The sequence below is a fragment of the Rhinichthys klamathensis genome, unplaced genomic scaffold (genome assembly GCF_029890125.1).
Source record: "Rhinichthys klamathensis goyatoka isolate OS25496 unplaced genomic scaffold, OSU_Roscu_1.1 h1tg000235l_1, whole genome shotgun sequence".
Classification (NCBI taxonomy): domain Eukaryota; kingdom Metazoa; phylum Chordata; class Actinopteri; order Cypriniformes; family Leuciscidae; genus Rhinichthys; species Rhinichthys klamathensis.
In genome coordinates this window covers 336,855-359,314 of record NW_026606758.1, presented here as the reverse complement: position 1 = coordinate 359,314, position 22,460 = coordinate 336,855, and the positions used below count along the sequence as shown (strand labels likewise).

The window sequence follows — 22,460 nt, the reverse complement described above, 5'->3', positions numbered from 1 at the left end:
GTGGATTTTCCACTAGAATGCAACAAAGACCTCTACCATAATTGTTTCTCTCTTTCTTTCTAGTTTTTTTTCTGCATAATGTTATAATGCGAGCAAAAGTTTATCACCCTCGCAGCGTGAAGAATCACGATCCAAAGAAGCCCTAGCATGAAACTAAGAACTCGCATTGATGAGGTTTACCGAGGATTACCTCGTCAACGTGTGCGTGTGGTCTTTCCTACCCCAGTTAGTTTAACCAAGTTAGTTAGTACGTCTTAAAAAAAGGGGGACGTACCACCAAAAACTTTCCTGAAAGAAAAAGGCCATCCTAATCGAGATTGAGACTAGATTATACCATTGTTGTTTTTTGTATAATCTCTCTACTGTTAGAATAATTGCCTGCATTTTTTTTTACCCATTTGCCACAATAGACTGCAAAGTTAATTAACATAAGTGAATAGATTATAGGGATCAAATTAATATTACTTGGTTTATTGATTTCTTGACATTTAGGTGACACCTAGTGGCAAAAAAAAAATCAACCATTGAAAATCATGCAAGGGTCCTTCTCAATCATCGATTCTTATTCCAGCCAGTTCCATTTATGACACAAAAAAGCATGATATTGTCATCTGTATGATAATAACTGAAATTAGTCACTTAATGAGCAAATTACTTTATTAATAAAGATTTTTTTTCATATTTCTTGAGGGCATACAACCACAGCATAAGCAGCAACTACAGCAAGGACACAGCTGTAAGGATAACCTGATGATTTCATCTCAAAACCTCAGCACTACACCTCTGAGGTCATGTCTGCAAAAACGTTATGTTCTACAACACCAGCACCTCAAAGAAAAAAAAAAAAGTCTTCTTAATTTTGTGTGACCAATTTAATCCTCTAAGCATGCATAACAAAAAGGAATGAGCTACTTTTCAAATGTAAGTTGAAGTTTTTAAAAAGGGATGAAATATAAATTGCCATGTTTGAAAACCCACTGTAAGTGTAGTAATTCTATGGCAAAGCTTTATGCATTTCATGTTAATGTAAGCAGTGACCTGTACTGATTAGAGGACACATCAAGGCTTAGAACATCAAGCAAAAAAAATTGATGCTTTAGTATTAGCGGCGGACAGTGGTCCAGCCATCATCATCCGCCTCGTTCTTGGTCCGACGCTGGATTTCCTTATCTTTGTCAGAGCGCCAGGTGCTCTTCTCACCGCCCTCACGGTCCCGTTCACGTGGTCTGGGAGGAGCATCTCTTTCCTCCTTGCGCTCCTCTCGTCGCTCCTCTCCACCACGACGCCATGAACCACCTTTGCATTAGGAGAAAAAAAGATAAAACTGACCTCTTAAATGTGCCCCAAGCACGTTTCACTGACAGGTCCATGACTTTATACTGACATCTACTGTTGTGGATGCATTAAGTCTGACTTATTTTCTTTTTTTCTTCTTTTTTTTTTTTACATCTGCCAAACCAGCAATTTCACAGTAAATTTATTGTCATCATTGCTATTAGTAACTCTGGTCACTCATGATCCAACTCTATTAAACAGCTTTTTCTGGGCCACTGATAAGTGTCTTCATCTCAGGCAAGTGTACATTTTAAATAAAATCTGTCAAAAAGTTCAAGTTCTTAATTCAAACTGCACTATTAAAGGTGTATTTAAGACAGATCATAAGACTCTAACCTTCATCTTGGTCTCTTTGGGGGGCTCTAACATCACGTTCACGGTCTCGGTCATCTCTGCGCCCCCCTAGGTCGCGGCGTTCACCACGGTCAGAGTCTTCTCGACGAGAATCACGCCAACTGCTCGGCTCATCACCACCTCTTCTCCAGACACTCGCTTCTTCCCTGCACATGCACACACATTCATATTAAACATATTGGACTTTTAAATACAAAAAAGCCTAAATACACCAGGACTCTTATGCTGAAATATCTATGCTTTACTAATTTCAGCTGCTCATTCAAAAAGAAAACCTGCATCCTTAACAACCATCTACAACATATTTCAATCAAAAAACCAGCAAGTAAACATTTTCAATTCATTAACAGTAGATCAGCAATTGCTAGCCATACATGTGCAGAACTGGTCTCATATTTAAGATTTTGAACTGTTTAATAAACAGGAAAACAGAGATCACCATAAGGACTACACTGTCTCCAAATTCAAGTCCTCTTAAAAATGATAAGACTTTTGTCATACCATGTAAGAACTGTTATGACCTTGAAATGTCTTAAATTCAGTTTTATCAAATTTAAGACTTTTTAAAGACCAGCGGAGAGCCTGCATCAGAGTTCAAAACAGAAAAGCTTTTAGACAAAGGTTTATTATTCATATAGATTACATTTTATAAAATGTAAAGTTGCATGATATTTTCACCTGGGAGGATGGCGATCTCTAAATCCCTCAGTACGGTCATCTCCCTCGGGCTCACCATCATCATCACGGTCAGTATCACGAGGAGGTGCCCAGCTTTCCTCCCGAGCCTTCTCTCGCTCTCTCCATCCACCTGCTAAAGTTTGCATGAAGTAATTGCACAAATATATATATATTTTTTTTATGTTTGTTGAAACTGAACTGACCACAGTTAACAAATAGTAACTGTAAATTCACAGATCAAACACAAAATGGTTAAAGAGGTCATATTCGCCAATGAAACGACACTTTGCTGCACTTAATTATGAGTTGTGGGTTTAAACTGCCCCATCCTCCAATAACAGAAGATTGCATTCACATTGAATTCCATTGTATCATGTGAGGAAGATTAGATTCCTTGTGATATGACCCCTTTAACACAAATATTTGTCAATCTGCCTTCAGCAAGAAAATAAACGCAAATACCATTTGGGCTCACACCTGGCCTCCCAAGAGGTTTCCAGGGTCGAGGGTCATCTCCACGACGTGGGCCAGAGTCATCCATACCCCTGCGGCCTCCCCGATCATCATCGCCACCTCTTCTGGGGCCCCAGTCATCATCTGCCCCACGACGAGGCACTCTGGGTTCATCCATGCCTCTACGGGGCCCACGGTCATCATCAAAGCCTCTTCTTGGGCCACGATCGTCCTCAGCTCGTCTGGGGCCACGGTCATCGTCCATTCCACGCCTTGGTCCACGGTCGTCAAAGCCCCTCCTTGGCCCACGGTCATCATCAAAGACCCTTCTGGGTCCACGGTCATCGTCACCATCCCGGCGTGGACCTCGTTCATCATCAAAGCCACGTCGGAGTACTTTGTCATCTGAGCCGCCACGACGAGAACTTTCTACGCCTCTCCGGAAGGGCAGTTCACGCTCACGTTCTTCTCGTTCAGGCTCTTCACGACCTTCACGTCCATCCTGACGCCAGTCCCTGGGAGAAAAAAAAAAAAGACACTGAATCTCCATACGTGGCATATTTTTTTAAGCTTGTTTTTCTGCATCAACTTATCAATTAAATTGGTATCACTTACTTGTCACCAACAGGACGTCGCCACTCTGACTCGCCCTCACCGCGTTTCCTCCAGCCACTTTCTTCCCGTTCAGGCAATTCCTGAAGAAAATAATTTAAAAAATTTACCCAAGATTTAAACATTTGTGTTATATCTGATCGACACCTCTGTCATCATCTGGTTAAAATAGAAATATACACAAAAGACATTTATAATGATAAAGACTTTCTCAAATTAATGTTGCTCTTAGGGCTGCACGATGTATCAAAATTATCGTCATCGCGATAATAGTACATGCGATATCCGTATTAGGGCTGCAACTAACGACTATTTTAATAGTCGACTAGTCACCAACTATCGAAACGATTAGTCGACTAATCGAATAATTATTAAATTTTTCTCAAATTTAGCATGAGATTTCTTTAATTCTGTGGAAAATGATAGTAAACACAAGAAAGAAGGGGGTACTTCAATGAAAAATGCATATTTTATTGAACTTTGCTGCTGATAGGCCGATTCATACTAAAAGTAAATAAAAATGCCCCGTCTAAAACCAATTAGGCACAGTGCTCGGTCAGTATAGACATAAATACAAAAATAAAGAAACTATCATTTTTATAAAGGACAGGCACATTTGTTTTATAAGAAAAAATAAATTAAAATCAAGTAAACATTTTCTTCCTGTAAACCAGGGGCAGGCACATTAGCAGCAATAAAACAGTAATTTAAAATACTTTTGTCAGGCACAGTCAGGCATAACGTTAAATCCTTTTTTTTTTTTACCGAAAACACGCTTATAAAATGTACAATGTACATCCAAAACAAAGCGCATTGGCTTCCATGTTATTTAAATCTTACCGAGGCGAGTCAAACTCCGTTTCATTCAACTGTCCGACGTGCTTTCTCTTTAAATGTTCGTGCATCACCGAGGTGCTGGCGTGATACGCAAGGACTGCTGTGCAAACCATGCAGGTAACTTAATCTTTTTATTCGCCGTATCCAGGCTAAAATGCTCCCACACTTTAGATGCCATTTCTGTATGTTATCGCTCAGCAGAGAAGCTAATGCGCATGTGCGACTCTCGGCAGAGATTGTAATGAAGAGAGATGCCTCGGTCGGAAAAAACATGTCTGGCGACAACTTCGACAATGAAATTCATTGTCGACTATTTCTATTATCGATTTTTGTCGACAATTGCAGCCCTAATCCATATCGCAGAGAGGTGCGATAAATTAGATAATTACTTTATTTAATTTCAGACATCCCAAGTCTCCCGGAAGTTCCGGGAGTCTCCCGCAGATTGATAGCGGCTCCCTGATGCCCACAAATTAGTTAAAATCTCCCGGAATCTAGAGCGAGCGAACAAGAGCGCGAATGCGAGACAGAACACGTATACTGTAGAGATGCACCGATTACAATTTTCTAGGCCGATCCCGATTCCGATTTTTCCTTGAGTTTGACCTGCCGATACCGATTTTAGCCGATTCCGATTTCATTTTTTAAACCACTTTACAGCACACACAAATATTTATTTTTTATCTTCTCTTTAATAGAACATTTTGCATAGAACATTTTTTTAAAACAGATAATCGCTATAAAATAGAATTATATAAATTACTCCTGGTGTGGGAAATTCACACACATCTAAAGTGCAGTGTTATGGAAGAACCATTTCCTTTTCACATCCAATATCCAACTAAAACAAATTTGATATTTAGCAAACTAAACTTCTGTATGAAAACAGGTAATGACAATAAAATATATAAATAACAAATAAAAATAAAATAAATATTGCCTTGCAGTATAAAGATATTTCTCTCTCTCTCTCACACACACACACAGGCCTATTGCAATCACTTGTACATCAATAGCAAGTTATATTTCTCAAACAGTTCTTCTCTCATCTGACACATGTCCAGCCACATGAACATAAACAGGACAAGTGGAGCATGTGCAGGGAAACGATTGGGAAATAATAAAAACAAGTTTAAATGGGTAAATTTTCTATAAATATTTTTGTCTCTTCATTTTCTTTCTGACATAGCCTGGCCTACTTCAGTTCTTGTTAAAACACACCAGACATGCAAATTCTGTGCATTTTGGGCACTTTTTGGATGAAATCATATTTATTTTGTCCATCAAAAGTGTGCTTTCACTTAAATTGAGTGCAGCACAAATGGACTCGATCGGCGCCCGAAACCCGCGCTTAACTGCTGCTCAGGCGACGCCCCTGCTCGACGCTCACGCGCTGCTCCTGCTCCTGGTGTGAATGCACTCATTGATTAACATGCACGCCAAACAAAAATAAAACGCGCTGCTCCCGCTTGCGGTGTGAAACGGACGTAATTCATGAGGTTTCCTACTTGTGCGCGTTTCGTGTGCACGTGTGATGCTGATGTTGCGCGATGTTAATCATGCGGCGCCCGAGTGCATTTGACCAGCATAAAATCAGATTACGTCAGACTGACCGGCCGGTCGCAGATCATGGCCGATCACGTGAAAATCGGCCGATTCCGGTCACCAGCCGATCAATCGGTGCATCTCTAGTATACTGTGCTCCAACCGTGTCGTGTAGCGCACGCACGGCAGTGAGGGAGAGAGCGAGAGACCTTGTCTGTGCCTCATAAGACAGAGAACATCCTGATTGGCCAGTACGTCAGAAATATGGCAATATTTTGGCTTCAATAGAGGAGTGTCACAAATGCAGGTACTGTGTAAGGGGCCGTTCACATATCCCGTCTAAAAACGCCTGGAAAGTGCGGCCGCGCCGCTCTCCTTTCCACAAGCTCTTGCGTCTGTCGTTGCTATGCAACCATGAACTGCGCTGAGGGCTTTCCATGATGACGAGAAGTATCAGCAAAGGATTAATTGATTTCTAGCCCTTGTATTAGGCTTTACTTCTGGATATATTTATGGAGATGAGAAATAAAAACCCACCCTGTACAGCTATGATCAGCTGTTTGGGCCGAGCTTTTGATATTGTTTCGGAAAGGCCGAAGCTGATTGTTGGTTTTTGTCTCATGACCTGCGCTGAGCTTGCGGCATTCTGAAAAGTTGAGATGTTCTCATCTCATTGCGGCATAGGCAGGCATGGAAAAATGTGCTTCCATTTTGAGCGTGCTTGCCGCGCGCCTGCATTTGAAATAACGAATGTGCATGTGCAAAAAACGCGATATGTGAACATAAGTGACGGTGTCAATAAGTCGTGCGGAAAAATTGTGGCCACGTCGAGAGGAAACTAATCTTCAGTCATCTCATCTGAAATGCACCCTTAGGGCTATGAAGACTTCAAAAAGTGTAAGCCCACATCTATCAAAACTGCTAACGAAATGCCACGTAACAATAACAGTGTCTCAAAGACAAGAGGATTAGAAGAATATCTGAAGATTAGAAGAATATATTTTAGCCTACCTGTTTATTTTAGTCTGATCATTACATATAAATGATTTAAAAAAAAAACCTTAATAAAAATAGCATTTCTCTAGGGAAATTTTATATCGCAAGAAATATCGTTATCGTGATACTCAACAACAATATCGCATATTGCATATATTTCCCCAGTATCGTGCAGCCCTAGTTGTTCTTTAAAAAAAGATTTTAAATCAAAGAATCCTGAAAAAAATATTAAGCAGCACAACTTTTCAACATTTATAAAAAATTATTCTAATATGCTGATTTGGTACTAAAGAAACATTTCTTATTAAGTATCATGTGACACTGAAGACTGGAGTAATAGTTGGTGAAAATTCAACTTTGCCATCACAGGAATAAATTACATTTTATACAAGTTATTTTAAACTTGTTTGACAAAAAAAAAAAATGTAGCCTCAGTCAACATAAGACCTTTCAAAAACAAACCAAAAAAATCTTGCCAACGCTTGAACAGTGGTATATAGGGCTGTCACTAACAATTATTTTGGCAATCGAGTAATCGGTCGATTTTTTTTGACGGATATTTTATCAAAGATGGATTTTTTTTACTTGATTAATCGGATAATATTTTTTTGTGGTAATTAGGGCTGCACGATTAATCGAATTTTAATCACGATCACGATTTTGGCTTCCCACGATCAAATTCGCGCGATCGAGCGTTATTTAAAATGCGTCATTCCGTTCAAAGTTTTTTTTTTTGTAAAACCAATCTAGCGCTCTCGAGAGAGACCGAGTGTCCAAGAGCGCGCTCGATAAAGATTGTGTCTGCGTGCGAGCGACAGCGCGCGAGAGAAACCGAGTGTGAGCATTAGTAAATTGGAACATACTACATAGTAATATAAGCCTGGGAAAACCCAGACAACTTCCGGCAAATTTAGATTTGCTCTGAAAGTTAGTCTGGCAAAGAGCTCATTCAAGCTCATTTCCAATCCGCCGAAATCGAGGCACCAATCAGAAACGTTGGGGCGGGCTTTACACGATGACGACAGCGCTGGGATTTTGAAGCAGATTTTGTAGCCTACATTTCAAAGATGGATGCCGCCGTCGAACATCACTCGTTCGAATCAGCTATCGCGTCTGTTTTAAGCGATTTGAACGTTTCCTTTTTCTTAAAAACCGAGCAAAGAACAACACTCGGAGATGTTTCTCCACCGCTCTGCATACGTCATCTCCTTCATCGCTCTAATTGGTTTTAGGTCTATCCGCGACGTCCGTTGGTGACGCCCCTCTGGAAATGATTTGTCTATGACGCTTTGCCAGACCATAACTCAGTTACAACTGAGAATGGTCTGGTTTTAACCAGGCTATAGTAATATATAATTACTATATAAGAGGCATGAAAGTTCGATTAATGGACTCCAACAATCAGTACTACAAAAGTCTTGTTTTAAACTATTGTTTAATAAATGGAAATAATTCGAGCACATAAACTTTCATATGGAGGATTAAATTGATTAAATTTATGCAGTAAGATTTCACAACTAATCACTGACACTGCACCACAGCATTTTACATTTCTTAAGCGTCAAATAACAATGACTCTGAATCTCATCCATTAATCGAACTTCCATAGTGCAGTTCTGCCTTAAAATGTTCTCATTTGGTTACATTCTGTTATGGAATATTTGTTTTTTATTGATTGTAAATTTTGCGTGTTTTATTCATATCCATTATGCAGGTACAATGCAAGTTTATATTTTTGCTTCCTAATGTGAGGTAAAAATGAATATTTAAGTCGTTAAGTTGAAGATAATGGAAACTCATCTCTCCTCAGTCATTATCCATTCAGCATTCAAACAGTGCGTCACGTTCGGTTACGACAGTAACACAATGACACTCTCTTCAAGATCATTGTTCCCATTATTATACTTTATTTGTAGATAAAAGGTCTATAGTTTGCATAAAATGACTTTATCTTGCTGGAGTTTATAGCGAGATAAAGGTTTAAACACCTGGGGTAAGGGGGCGTGGTCAATGGGAATATCACTCATGGGCCACGCCCCCTCCCCCATGCGAAATGGTCCTGCCACCACGGCTGGAAAAAATCCTAGAGGAAACACTGTTGTCAATAAATGTTTTAAATTTGACAATGTAGTGTAGTACATTTCGAAAAAAGGTTAGATATTATATTGCATAAAAGTATATTCTAAAAATTATATTTAAAAAAATAAATGTAAAAATCGAGAATCGAATGACCTTAGAATCGAAAATTCAATCGAATCGAAGATTTGGAGAATCGTGACACCCCTAATATCTATGAATAAAACAAAAACTAATAGACGCTCAAAACGGACTTTTTGTTCAGTGCTGAATTCTGTATGCTGGCAAATCCTCTAATTATAACAAACAAAGTGTGGATTACGGATGTCACGGTACCAAAATTCCAGTAGTCGGTACCGATACCATTAAAATGTTACGGTTCTCGGTAGAGCCCGACCGATATGGATTTTTGGGGGCCGATACCGATATTAGGGAGTAAAAAAAGCCCGATACCGATATATCGGCCGATATTATTTATGTGTATATTATAATACAGTAGCAATATTATTTATGTGTATTATAGTACAGTATCCCAGTCAAAAGTTTGGACACTTTCCTATTGGTGTGTACAAACTTTTGATGGGTACTTTACACAGTATAAACAGAATAAATAGATTTTATAAACACGTTTTGCAATGATCACTCAAATGTGGTGATCAAACACTTGTGTGACACAGATATGTAATGGATGCAGGGGGAATGATAGAATGAGAATTATACAGCTGAGCTGTAACCAAACTAGTGTGCATTGCATGTTATATTATATTATATTATATTCTAAATACTGTTGCATAATCTTCACTAACGACTTTGTCTTTTAATTTAGTCATAACTTGTATCAATAAATATATAAAAAGTGTCACTGACAAAACCTTATTATCTTCTATTTTTACTCTTAATTCCTCTAATCTCTACCAGTGGAGGAAGAACTCAGATCTTTTTACTAAAGTAAAATTATTAATATCATAATGAAAACGTTTTTAATTACATATGTACAGAACTTTTATACTATTTTAAATAATTAGTAAGCAAAATGTACTAAACGTGAAACTAGGCTACTCTTAATGCAAAATGGCCCTATATAAAGTGTTATAATTATATAAATTATTGGAATATTGCTTGATGTTGTAACGTAGCGTTATCAGGCAGAATGAGCTTTAACACGGTGTCTACACCGGACGCGGCCGTTATTGCTCGCGTCGCAAGAGCTGTTTACCCTAGACAAAGCAGAATCAGTTTACTGTCGGAGATCGCTCGCGCCACGCATTTTAATCAATGTTTCATCAACCAATTGCCTTAATAAATAAGAAGTAGGCCTAAATATAGCAGACAATATAATCAGGACTTCTCAGCTGCGCGCTTGCAATAGTCACAAGCTCACACAATACGTGACAGAGGCTGTAGCAGAGAAATCAATTCTGTGAATTACACTGCGCAAATCACAAGTAGGCTACTACCCACCGGATGAAGAAGGGTTGGCTCTCAGTCTCCACAGGCTACATAAAATATTCATTTTATTTATTTTTCGTGTTCGCATTAAGGAAAAACAATGTTACAGACGCGACAGTTCAGCACGGACGTGAGCGCTCTGAAAGCGGCACTAAAATATGCTTTGAAACTTTCACATAGACATCAAACAGAAAGCACAAAACCTTTCGTTTCAAAGTGAATTTCGTTTTGTATTAATTGTATCTTAATTTTAATCAATGTTTCATCAACCATTTGTCTGGATTTAATTTATAAGAAGTAAATAGCAGACGATAGATAATCTCGACACGGAGGCGCCTGCGGGTGAACTGGAGCTCGTCTCATGAACCGAAACTCAGCGTATAGACCTGAGAATTGAAATATATCTATATTGAAATGTCTGCTTTTAAACAGAACAATTCAAAACGAAAGACAGACAGACTCATGTAATCGAATGAAATGTGCATTTCTCTCTGGCACGCGTTCACTGAAGATCGCGAGTCAGCATCGTCAACTTCATCTTTGGCTGACACTGACTGAAAACACTTGTTTATTAATAAAAAATTAAAATGTCTCCTTGCTATATTTGTTGTATTCATAATCATTACTTTTGCCAGTTCTTGTGACAGCTTTTAGGTGCTTTATTGGCAGCGCCACCCTTACATGAATCACCGCACCCGCATTTTTTTAAATATTCATTTATCGGCCATTATAAATGCCGATACCGATAGTTAGGAAAATGCCTAAAATCGGCCGATAATATCGGCCCTCCAATTTATCGGTCAGGCTCTAGTTCTCGGTACCAATTTCGGTACTACCACAGCAAAATCAGTTTGAACTTTTTTTTAATAATTTATTTAACTATTTGAAAAAAAATATATATATATATATTAAATTCAATTCAATTCGATTCAATGACTTCATTATTTATGATGGTAAATTTATGAAGGGATTGAAGGCTACATGCTGTTTAAACGAAAATATTGATTATATTGAGAAATATTGCTTATAAAAAAAGTCAGGTGAAAAATAAGCAACCTTCTATGCACACATTATTATTATTAGTAGTAGCATCTTTAATTAATTGAGACGTAGTTAAATCTATTGTACAGTAGCCTAATATAATTATTTCTGTCAATTTATTTAAGTTAAACCAGACTTTTATTTTGACGGGTTGCCGTTAAGACCTTTGAGTTTCTGTGCGTGTATGATATGACGATAGTTTTTCTCAAATGAAACGGTTAAGTAAAATGCTCATGAAGTGACTCTCGGAGATGAATGGAATCATAAATCATGTCATCATATCGTGAGGCAGCAGAGACTGAAAACAGCGCGAGCGTCACGTCGTGCTTCAGTGTGTGTGTGTGAGGTAACGTTCAATGAAACCGCGCGTCTGCGCCGTTCATTCACACAGAGACAAGCAGAACATGAAGGGTTAATATTTAAATAGTCGTTTTGCAGTTTAACCCTTTAGGGTTTTTTCCTAAAACGTTCGATTTTGACATCTCAATTTCAAAAGGCTATATCTTAACAGTGATAAAAGATAGAGACTTTCTGTAAATTAGAGAAATATTAAGGATGACCCAAAGTTTATGTAGGGATTACATCTTCCCATCTAATTTGCATATTATGACGTCATATGGTGGCGGCAATCTTGGATTATAGAATTTTCATGAAAAGTCACATGTTTTAATGATAAAATGCAGCACTTCTTTCCCCCCAAAATGTCCATCACCTTCTGTATGTTATATTGCACAATACTGAATGCTCAGGTATATAGTAAGTAGTAAACAAACTGTGTAAATTATTACTAATAAAAGGTAGAAACAAACCGAATGCATGTAGTGGTTGCCTTTTGCTGTAGAGATTTTCCATTTACTAAATACAGTAGACACTCTGATTCCATGTATGGGGCACATATATATTATTCATATGACATACAAACACAAGTAGACAAGACCTGTTTAGTTCAAACGCTCACTCAAACAGATCATGAGTGAGATGATGAGCAGCGCGGCCAGATCTGCCTCGCGCGCCGAGTGTGCACAGCTCGGACTACTGTCATTGTCATTGCGACTCCTCACCCTGCCTCCACGTTGTCTCCTAACTGTCCTATGAATACTTCGACCTCGTCTAACATACCCAGTGGCATTAGACAAAGTCTCCACCACAATACTGTCGCCGCGATTGCGGAGAGGATCTGATAACATGGCTCACTCGCACACTAGCTCCGCTTTTGATCTCACTGATTCAATGCACTCTAACTCGAACATTTTGTATAGAAACATGACGTTTTTTTGATTCGGGGATGAAGTATGACATGTCTGCCATCCAGTGGAGGGGAGGTCGAACGAAATTTGACACCCAATTTGACAAAATCGGCCGTTTTATTCAGTGCCTCATCTTGTCGAGTAAACTCGACCGTGGCGCCTAGAGGGTTAATATACACAGACACCACATCAGCAGCACCGCCGGTCGCTATGTCTCAGCGCTTTCATGAAGAGGATGCAACTTCACGCCCTTCGTGCATGCGCATCCAGAACCGGGTTTGACTGGGTACTCGGTACCACCGGGACTTGGTACCGTGACGTTTACATTTTTTTAGTACCGACTTGGTACCGAAGTACCGAATATTTTGACAACACTAGTGTGGATATTATGAAAGATTCATTGTGCAGTCATCCTCATTGATAATAATGGAGATGTGTGAAATCGCGATGAACTGTCAGCTTTTTAGGAATTATTAAGGGAGCGCACTTTGCGCGCATTCAGTCATGCCAGACCATGCATGCAGTAGCCTGCTTGCTTTTGTGGTAAATTAACAGTAGTTTGTGTGTTAATGATTTAATTTTCAGTGTTAACCCTTTAAGCGCCAAAGTCGCAAAATTGCGACAAGACGTCATACTTAATAAAACAGGCTGTAGATCCTAATATGGTGTAATATCTAAATTGTATTCCCTACCACTAGATGGCAGACATGTAAAACTTCTATTCAAGATCAAAATGACGTCATGTTCCTATTCAAAGTGTTGGAGGAAACAGCAGAGCAAGTGAGCGATCGTGTCATTGATGCAGAAGCAGTTCAGTTCAGAGCGTCTGAGTAAATTGTGAGATTTGTGAGAGAAAATCATCAAATGGCTAATAAAAACTTGTACCGTGACGTCCGTGAGGATGTGTTGCAAATGTTATTCGCCGATTCTGACTCTGAAGGGGAATATTTGCCTTTTGTAAATGACGATCGGCCGTCTAATGATCGCGCTTCTCCCGGTACATCTTTGCCGTGCAATGGTGCCGCCCGCGCCTCTCTCGGTACATCTTTGACGCGCAATGGTGCCGCGAGCGCTTCTGTCGGTACATCTTTGACGCGCAATGGTGCCGCGAGCGCTTCTGTCGGTACATCTTTGACGCGCAATGGTGCCACGCGCGCTTCTCTCAGTACATCTTTGCCGCGCGCGCTTCTCCCGGTACATTAGACCATTAGACTTTGCCGTGCAATGGTGCCGCCGTGCAAGGCGAGAGTGTTCACGAAGCACAAACAGATCATTTTGACCATTTGCCCAACGGGGATGGGGGTGGCAGGGGTGGACGTGGTCTTTTCCTGAATATTACTGATGAACTGATCAAAAATTAGGTTACTGCTCACATGTGTTTTACTACTAAAGTATTGTAATATAGTCATAATTTAGTACTTTCCCCTATTTTATTGTTGGTTTCCTCTTTTCCGATCATTTGGAATGAGGATAAAAAAAGAAAAGAAAAAAAAAAGCATGTAAATAAATTCCAACATCAATTCAATATCTACTATTTCCTGAATATTACTGATGAACTGATCAAAAATTAGACTACTGTTCACATGTGTTTTACTACTATATAGTATAGTAATAATTTAGTACTTCCTCCTGTTATTGTTGGTTTCCTCTTTTCTCATCATTTGGAATGAGGATAAAAAAAATAAAACATGCAAATAAGTTCAAACATCAGTTCAATATCTACTATTTCCTGAATATTATGAAATCCAAGAGGGCCGCCCCCTGGTGAAGTCATAATATGCAAATTAGATGAGTATATTTACACCCCAAATAAACTTTCAGTCATCCCCAACATTTTTCTAATTTACAGTAGCAGGGTTCCTGCACACTTTTGAAAGTCAAATTTAAGGCTTTTTAAGACCTTTTTAAGACCTTAAGAAATCAAAATTAATACCGTACATTACGGCTGTGCAGTATTGACAAATATATCTTGATATTTTCAACGTTTTGTTGATAATAACTAGATGATATTTTACTGATTGTGTTTTTGTGCTGGTGCCATGGCTGGTTTAGGTCTGTTGTTGACAGCTGACTCACGAAGGTATTCATATTTTTCATATTCTATGCAGTGGTCGGTTCACAGCAGTGACAGAAATTAATATTTTGATTAAGGGGCAATATTTGCCACCTTAAATTGATTTTTTCAGGGGCATTTTCACCTATATATGGACATTTTTTCTAAACTTATTTAGAGTTATGCATCACCTTTAATGTCAAATACTATCATTCAAATTAAATTATACAGTAATTATACAATAATACTTAATTATATAATAATCATACAGTACCACTGTTACCAGTCAAATTAAATCATTCAATCAAAATCCATCTTTGCAGTGCAGAGGTGACAGAAGCTGCATCAGAAGTGGCATTAATATATTTACACTCCATTTACAACTGCATAAATAAAGCTATGAGATATATATTTTTAAATCAATATTCAATATTTAAATATGAAATGATTTCTAATTTTAACATTTTATTTAAAGGGTACTTTAAATATGAAACCGCAGCGGCAAATCAGTCTTAATAAGTGAGTTGAGGGAGTCATTCATTCAACCGATTCGTTCAAACGGCTGATTCATTCGGGAAAGAAGCAAGTGATTCGTTCAAAACGCGGATTTCAGTCAAGAAATCATCGCTGTCGGTTGCATTGAGACTCTGCTACGGTTTCATTTTGAAATCATAGTCGGCGAAATAAAGGGAAAACAAACAATATTAACAATATTGTGTCTAAAAAGTAGTTTCAATGTTAACTTATTGTTAATTTAAAGGAGTCATAATGTGCAATTTTCACTTTTCCATGAGAATCAATGTATGTTATGATTGACTAACGATTATACATTGGCCGGGATGCCGATATTCAAAAGTGAAGCGTTTGTTTACCCCAGGGTTCTTAAACTAGCCAACGTGCACGCGCACTCAAATACGAGATTTCAATTTCTCCCCCGACTTGACGTCAAGACGGGGCCGGATATACCATATATGGACACCGCAGAGGAGGCCCGCCCTGCCCCTCTCCCCATCATATTCAGTCAAGAAAGATGCAGAAACGTAGTGCACACGTGAGTTGCTCTGTGGTTGACTGTCATAATCCACATTCTAATGTTTTTTCTTTACCCAAAACTGACCAAACTACAAGGGACAAGTGGATGAAATTTATTTTCAATGACGCTGTTCCAACAACCATCTCAACTTGCTCAACGTTAGGTGTCTGCGCTAAACATTTCACAAAAGAATCTTTTACAAATTTGGGGCAATATCACGCGAAGTTGGCATCAAAGCTACGTTTGGAAAAAGGTGGCATTCCAACAATCAGGGACTTGCCTGAATTTGAAACGGTAAGACTGTGTTTTTATTACTATATTTTGTGTAAATAGCAGCTAACTAATGCGGTTAATGTATGTGATGTAAACACGGGGAATGGACTCTACGAATGCTAGCCACATCTTTCCACTTTAAACAGACTAGAAAATGATACAGCTATTATTTAATATAATCGTATACAACATAACAATGACAACATATCATTGTATTGATTTTTTTATATAATAGATAAGGATAGATATTAGATACATTTAAAAAACAGTCAAGAATTAATAAACAAAGAAAAACATAACGTTACATGTCTGCAGATGAAAATTATTAAATATCTAAAAAACCACAACGTCAAAAAAGGCAAAAACACATTTTGGCAAACGTTAATCTCTATAACCACTGTAAGCTGAAAATAAAGTAGACTACATCTCCGTTAATGTAATCTACATTAAATTAAAGCTAAACTTATTTGGGAGAAAATAGCAAAAAAACGTTTTAGCTCGTTACTGATGTTAATGTATATGTCTCAGTCAAAAAAATTGTCTTTACCATTCAGAGACATGTTGATGTAGACGTCCTTCAATTGACTGTTGTTCCTCTTCCGTTTCCAGCTCTGGTTCAGAGTCTGGCTCAAACATATACGGTTGAATCCCGTAGGTCGCGGCCAGGTCGGGTTCTAGGGGTGGGAATCTCTAGGCACCTCACGATTCGATTCGATTACGATTCAGAGGGCTGCGATTCGATGCTAAATCGATTATCAGAATCTTTTTTTTGTGTGTGTGTGACTATAAATAGGCTACTTTGCTTTAAAAGTACAAAGTAATGACCCATAAAGAATTAACGTACAATATATTTTATTAACATTGCAAAGAACCAACAGGAAAATACATGCGTGTCTGAACTAGCAGCAGCATATTTGTAGTAAATTAATAATATAACAACGACCGGTAACGTTACAGCCGAGTGTTTTTCCTCCTCTGGCTGGAAACGTGTCATATGGCTTCTCATATGTGTCTTGTTTCCGAAATATTTTAGTTTTACTCTACAAAGCTTACAACTAGTGTGGCTCTTGTCCAGCTCCTTTCCCCCTTCAACTTCAGAAGCCAAAATATTTCCACACGTCAGCTTTTAACGAGGAGGGTGTTTGGATTTGGCGCTCAGCCATCGCGTCCGCGTCTGTTATGTGCACGCCACAGACGGTCCGGCCACTGCACTTCCGCGCTTCAGAGTTCCGTCTTTCGCGTTCCGTCAATATTACGTTATTATAAATATATATATAATTTTTTTATTTTTTTTTGAAAATCGATTTTTGACAATTGTGAATCGATTCAGAATCGTCCACATCCGCATCGCGATGCATCTAAGAATCGATTTTTTCCCCCACCCCTATCGGGTTCATTAACAACTTGCTCCATGATCTCTTTTTGGAATGATATGCTGAAGTTACCTGCGGTGTCAAGCCCCCTCCTTCCTGCCACCAATCAACGCGCCCCTCATTTGCATTATTAAAATGACCGTCCATGACAGCCAAAACCTCGCATCAGATCTCGCGAGACAATAATGCATTCAGAAATAAGGGTCAAACGAGCTCTCTGTTTATTTTTTTCCAATTTTTCTTTTTTAGAAGGGCATGAAATGACTATAATAGAGCGTGGGTTTCAAAGTTAATACTACATTATGACTCCTTTAACAGTTGTATAACATAAATATCACACTTGGAATCGTGCACGGGACAACGGCACTCTTTCTGATGTGATATTCTAATATAAGAACATAATATGATATAAAAATAAGACAAAAACTAATTTGGGGACATAACAGTTAAAGTTAAAACCATACGCACATAAAGAATGAACTTACAACTGAACTGACATTTACGACCTTTCTTCTCTTTCTCTCCTCTCGCGTGCAGGAGACAGTTATGCTGCCGCGACTCGCGAGTGACGCGAAATGTCACGTGAACTAGCAAATCCACAAAGATAGAATAATAAATAAATAAAAATACGTACGCTAATTAGATAGTTTTAATTTGGAAAGCTTTTATATATGTCTAAGTCAAAGTGTCATCTAAAATTTAAGACCTTTCATAAGTAAAAATAAGACTTAAGACTTTTTATGGTCTTAAATTTTAAAAATCTAATTTAAGACTTTTTAAGACTTTTTAAGGATCCGCGGGAACCCTGAGTAGATCTCTATCTTTAAGCCCTTTCAAGCCACAAGGTTTTGAAATTTTGATGTCAAAATCCAGCATTTTTTCTAAAAAACCTTGGCGCCTAAAGAGTTAAATAGTCTTTAGAAATAAAAGTTTATTGATCTTGGAAAAGGTGTACCTGCATTATTATGCCATTATCATTATTTTAGATGTAAATGGTCTCAGGACGACAATATTATTGTTTATCGCAATAATTTCTTGGACAATTTATCATCCAGCAAAATTCGTTATCGTGACAGGCCTATTACTCACCATACTGTCTGCCGGTGTGTCTTTATAACGTTAATTTTCTCAGCTGAAATAGACGCCTGTCAAGATTGACTGAACCTTAAACACGTTTTGTCACAAAAGCCGGTATTGTCCACTGTCAAGGCATCGCGAGTTCATGTTTTACAGCAGAAACCGAAGCACTCCTAACACAACCTAATAAGTCCGTTTTATCGAATCAGCACACACTCCACGCAGTATTCAGGTCAGGTGAAAAGGCTGTTAGTCACTTCGAAAAGATGAGATAGCTGAGAGGAGTTTTGTCAAAACTGACTAAAAGTGATCGATAATTTCAACGAACTTGATGAACCCGTAACAGAGTTTACGCTAGAAAAAAATGGTTTTACAGAGTTTTCGTTTTACGGACATTTTGATGATATGCCGGTCAAATATTGCCCCTTAATTAGTCAAGTTGAGGAAAACTGGAAGCAGGCTATGTAACCTAAAAAATTACTTCACATATCGCGTCTTTTGCGCGCTCAAGTTCGTCATTTCAAATGTAGGCGCGCATGTATGCGCGCTCATAATGGAAGCGACGCGCTCGTTTTTTCCAACCGTGTCCGCGCCGCATCGAGATAAAAACATCTCGGTGAGGACTGAGGTAGGGCTGCTATTTTTATTTAACGAAAAATCTTAGTCTAACGGGAAAAATAATATATTTAGTGTTGGCCAATTTTATATTTTTTATTTGTAGCCTACTATTTTATCCTGTTTTTCTCTGTTGTCATTGTTAGAAATGCTGCAGGTGTGTGAAAATTTGATCTCAATCCAGGTTCTGTTGTTGATCTGTTCTGTATGCTGCTGTTTGCACTTTGCACGTTAAAATAAACCCTTTGATAAATAAATAAAAATGTTTGTAGTTTTAACGGGTCACAGATAGGCCTGCGCGTTAATTTTATTCTTATTTAATGCCAATTCAATATTATAATCTTATCAGTTAACGGTTAATAATCGATTAACGAGCGGTGGTTGTCGGTCGGGAAAATTAACCGAAATGAGCATCCGAACTGGATACATTTCGTTAAAATCACATATGAGGACCTCCATTCGCGGGCTGTGGAGAAATGCAATCCTCCATAGCCACGGAGCGCTGTCATGACAGCGAGCGCATCACGTCGCAGGCTTACGGCATCGATAAGGAGCGGTGTCTGCAGACTCAATGCTTGTAAAATGGCAAATAATCCTTCTGATCGGTCGGTGTATTTTTGCTTTATACATTTTAGGCTTATTCTCAAATTCCGATTGTGTTAAGGGGGTGGGATTATTAGGCCATTTTAATCGGACAATTTGACCGGAGAGATTTAATTTTGTCGGACATTTCATTTTTTTCCCGGGCAATGTCCGGTAATTACCGGACAACGGAAACCCTGACCCGTAATATCTTCTTCGGGGCGTAAAAGGAAAATAAAAGCTGATAACTTTTTCACGGAACCTTGCTAAAGCAGCACGTTAGTGGCGAGGTCAAAGCTCCCTGTATTGCGTGTAATCACAACAAAGTTTATTTCTGCTGTCTTGATAGGCTGTTAGATTAATCATATCAAGTAAAAATGTCCAGAGCTTATCATCAACGTAAATTTGAATCGCGATCTCAATTATATAGTTTATCGCCCAGCCCAATGCTATAGTCTAACAATGCAGTTCACGGATTCTGCCCTTTCATAGACACGTAAAATGCAAATCAAGACTTTTCTTTAAAATAAATCAAGCACTCAAATTTAATCAAGGAATTGTGTCAGCCCTAGTAGTGTCTGGCGTACAAGCAAATTTTAAGCAGGGTTCACATGAGTTACCTTGGTGGGTTTTTCTTCTGGTGCCCTCCTCTCCTCCTCTTTACGACGTTCACGCTCCTCAATTTCCTGTTGTCGGGCACGCTGCTTTCTTTCCTGTTCCTCCAGCTTACGCAGACGCTCCTGGTATTCGCGTTCTTCCTCCTCTCTTTGCTCCTGTTCCAAGCGTTCCCGCTCTTCCCGCTCTAAAACACACAAAATCAAAGACCAATTCAAAAGCAAGCACATGTGGCAAAAACAGTTTATGCATAACATGACATCAAAGATATGTTTTTTATGAAGCCATAATTTTTTGCAAATTAAACAAAAGAACCCGCAAAGAGACTTTTCATTAAATTATAATGAATCATTGTTAACTGAAGGTTGATGAACGGCAGATAAGAACCTTTTTTGAGCTGTTCCTCGTGGATTCTCTGAGCGTCCTCCTCTTTCTGGAGATAGAAGGCATTTCGCCTGTCCTCCTTGCGCTGCTTCTTTCGCTCCTCAAGACGCTTCTTCCTCTCCTCAACCATACGTTCTTGGAAATGCTTGAGTTTTTCCTGGGTACATGAGAATTGCTCAAAGCTTAGCCAAGTGTCAATATCCTGAACGTCAACAACTTTATGCTGCAACTAAACCTTTTCATCTAATACATTTTGGACATTGTCCGTACTAGTCATTGAGAGCAAATACATAATCTGTAAAACATTATCTGAATAAATGAGATTTAAATGAAAAAAAAAATTACCTCATAGATGAAGCTTCGAGCTTCTTTAATTTTGGACAGAAAGTTCTCCTTGTCTTCCATCATCCTGGACATTCTCTGTTTGTGTTCTAGTGCCTTCTCACGCTCCATCTTCATATTGCTTATCTGAGCAACAGATGAGCACAACAACCTTTAGCTTCAATTACACTAAATAATAATAATAATAATAGATGCTAATAATATCTGAATCAAACTAAAACCAGACAATGACAAAAGTAGGGCCTTAAGAAATACTTCAAATTACAGTTAAAGTGAAAGTATGTTCCAGTAAGCGGGGAATTTGAGACACTGACGAGAGGGCAAGGTAAATCATATTCAAGTGTAAAAAGCAGTATGCGATTATTACCCTCTCTTCCTCCTGCAGCTCCCATAACTCCATGTCTTTGATGCGCTGCTCCTCGTAGGCTTTCTTGATCAGAGGAATCTCCTCAAGGCGCTTGGCCCTCTCAAAGTAGTCGATCTGGAATATGCATAATATCACCACACCACTGTAATATTCGGCAGTAATCTACTCACCTACACAGAATTAACTCTAATTCTTTGACATTTTAAACAATTACCAACATAGTTATTTGCAATAAAGGACTTAATGAATGGGTAAAGAAACTGTACCTTCTTTTCCTGGTTTTTCAGACGCTCTTGAAGCTCTTTCTTCTCCTTTTCTAGTTGTTCAACCTGTTTGGCCATGATGAAGTCAGGGTCCAGCTCCTCCAGATCCTACAACAGAAAATTTTTAAATAACTATTTAATTTCCAGGGTATTTTGCCAATAAAACTTTCTGGTTTGTTCTGGGCTCAATGGCCACTTCCCTAACAAACTCATTACCTCAATATCAATATCTTTGAAGGCCTTGGCTCCAAGCTCGGTCTTCTTGATCTGCTCCAGTCGCTCACGCACTGTCTTCTTTTTGATCTGCTCATGTTCTTGCATGATGCGCTCCTTCTCTCGCTCTTTGGCCTCCAGTTTAAGACGGTCCTCCTCGGCTTTGCGCACCTTCTGAAGCTCTGCCTCCCGCTGCTCCAGCTCCTCTTTCTCCCTCTGGATGTTGAGGCTCTCCAGACGCTCCTTGCGTTCCTCAATTGTTTGTCGTCGAGCGAGGATGCGCTGATGCTCTTTGCGTGCATTCTTCAGGTAGGCTGTGATGGCCAGTTGACTCTGTTCCTCATGTTCTTGCTGGGGGAAAAGGTGGAGTTGATCATCAAACTGAAAACTGAAACTGACCAGCAGGTAGATATTCTGTGATAATTAACGGTTATCTTACCAGTATGGAGGCAGGTTTGATGACATCAATGGCTTTAGCCAAGGAGGATGACATGGCAGTGAGCTGATTTCGTATCTGTTCAGAGGGCATGTTCTGTAGGAATGGACCTACTGGAGAATCCTCTTTAGTAGAGTAGTTCAGATCGGAGCCAAAACTCAGAGTGCGAGATGAATGATCAATGCGCACCTTTAGGTTTAATAAATACAAA

At 38.9% G+C, this 22,460-nt stretch overlaps 1 protein-coding gene across 2 annotated transcripts in view; it reads right to left on the bottom strand.

Annotated features, from left to right (window-relative positions):
* Window positions 1–639: 639 nt before the first annotated feature.
* The window catches only part of eif3s10 (eukaryotic translation initiation factor 3, subunit 10 (theta)), a 29,532-nt gene continuing 7,711 nt past the window's right edge, over window positions 640–22,460 (bottom strand). The window contains exons 11-22 of one of the 2 annotated variants that reach the window (XM_056265504.1): window positions 22,253–22,438; window positions 21,817–22,164; window positions 21,604–21,708; window positions 21,338–21,451; window positions 20,974–21,096; window positions 20,632–20,785; window positions 20,250–20,431; window positions 3,436–3,515; window positions 2,845–3,335; window positions 2,368–2,500; window positions 1,672–1,835; window positions 640–1,296 (exon numbers count right to left, since the gene is read on the bottom strand). In XM_056265504.1, coding sequence (XP_056121479.1) covers window positions 1,103–1,296; window positions 1,672–1,835; window positions 2,368–2,500; window positions 2,845–3,335; window positions 3,436–3,515; window positions 20,250–20,431; window positions 20,632–20,785; window positions 20,974–21,096; window positions 21,338–21,451; window positions 21,604–21,708; window positions 21,817–22,164; window positions 22,253–22,438 — 2,274 coding nt within the window. In that variant the 3' untranslated portion in view covers window positions 640–1,102. Of the gene's footprint in view, window positions 1,297–1,671; window positions 1,836–2,367; window positions 2,501–2,829; window positions 3,336–3,435; window positions 3,516–20,249; window positions 20,432–20,631; window positions 20,786–20,973; window positions 21,097–21,337; window positions 21,452–21,603; window positions 21,709–21,816; window positions 22,165–22,252; window positions 22,439–22,460 lie in introns of both variants that reach the window. The other variant, XM_056265503.1, reaches the window with a different exon arrangement.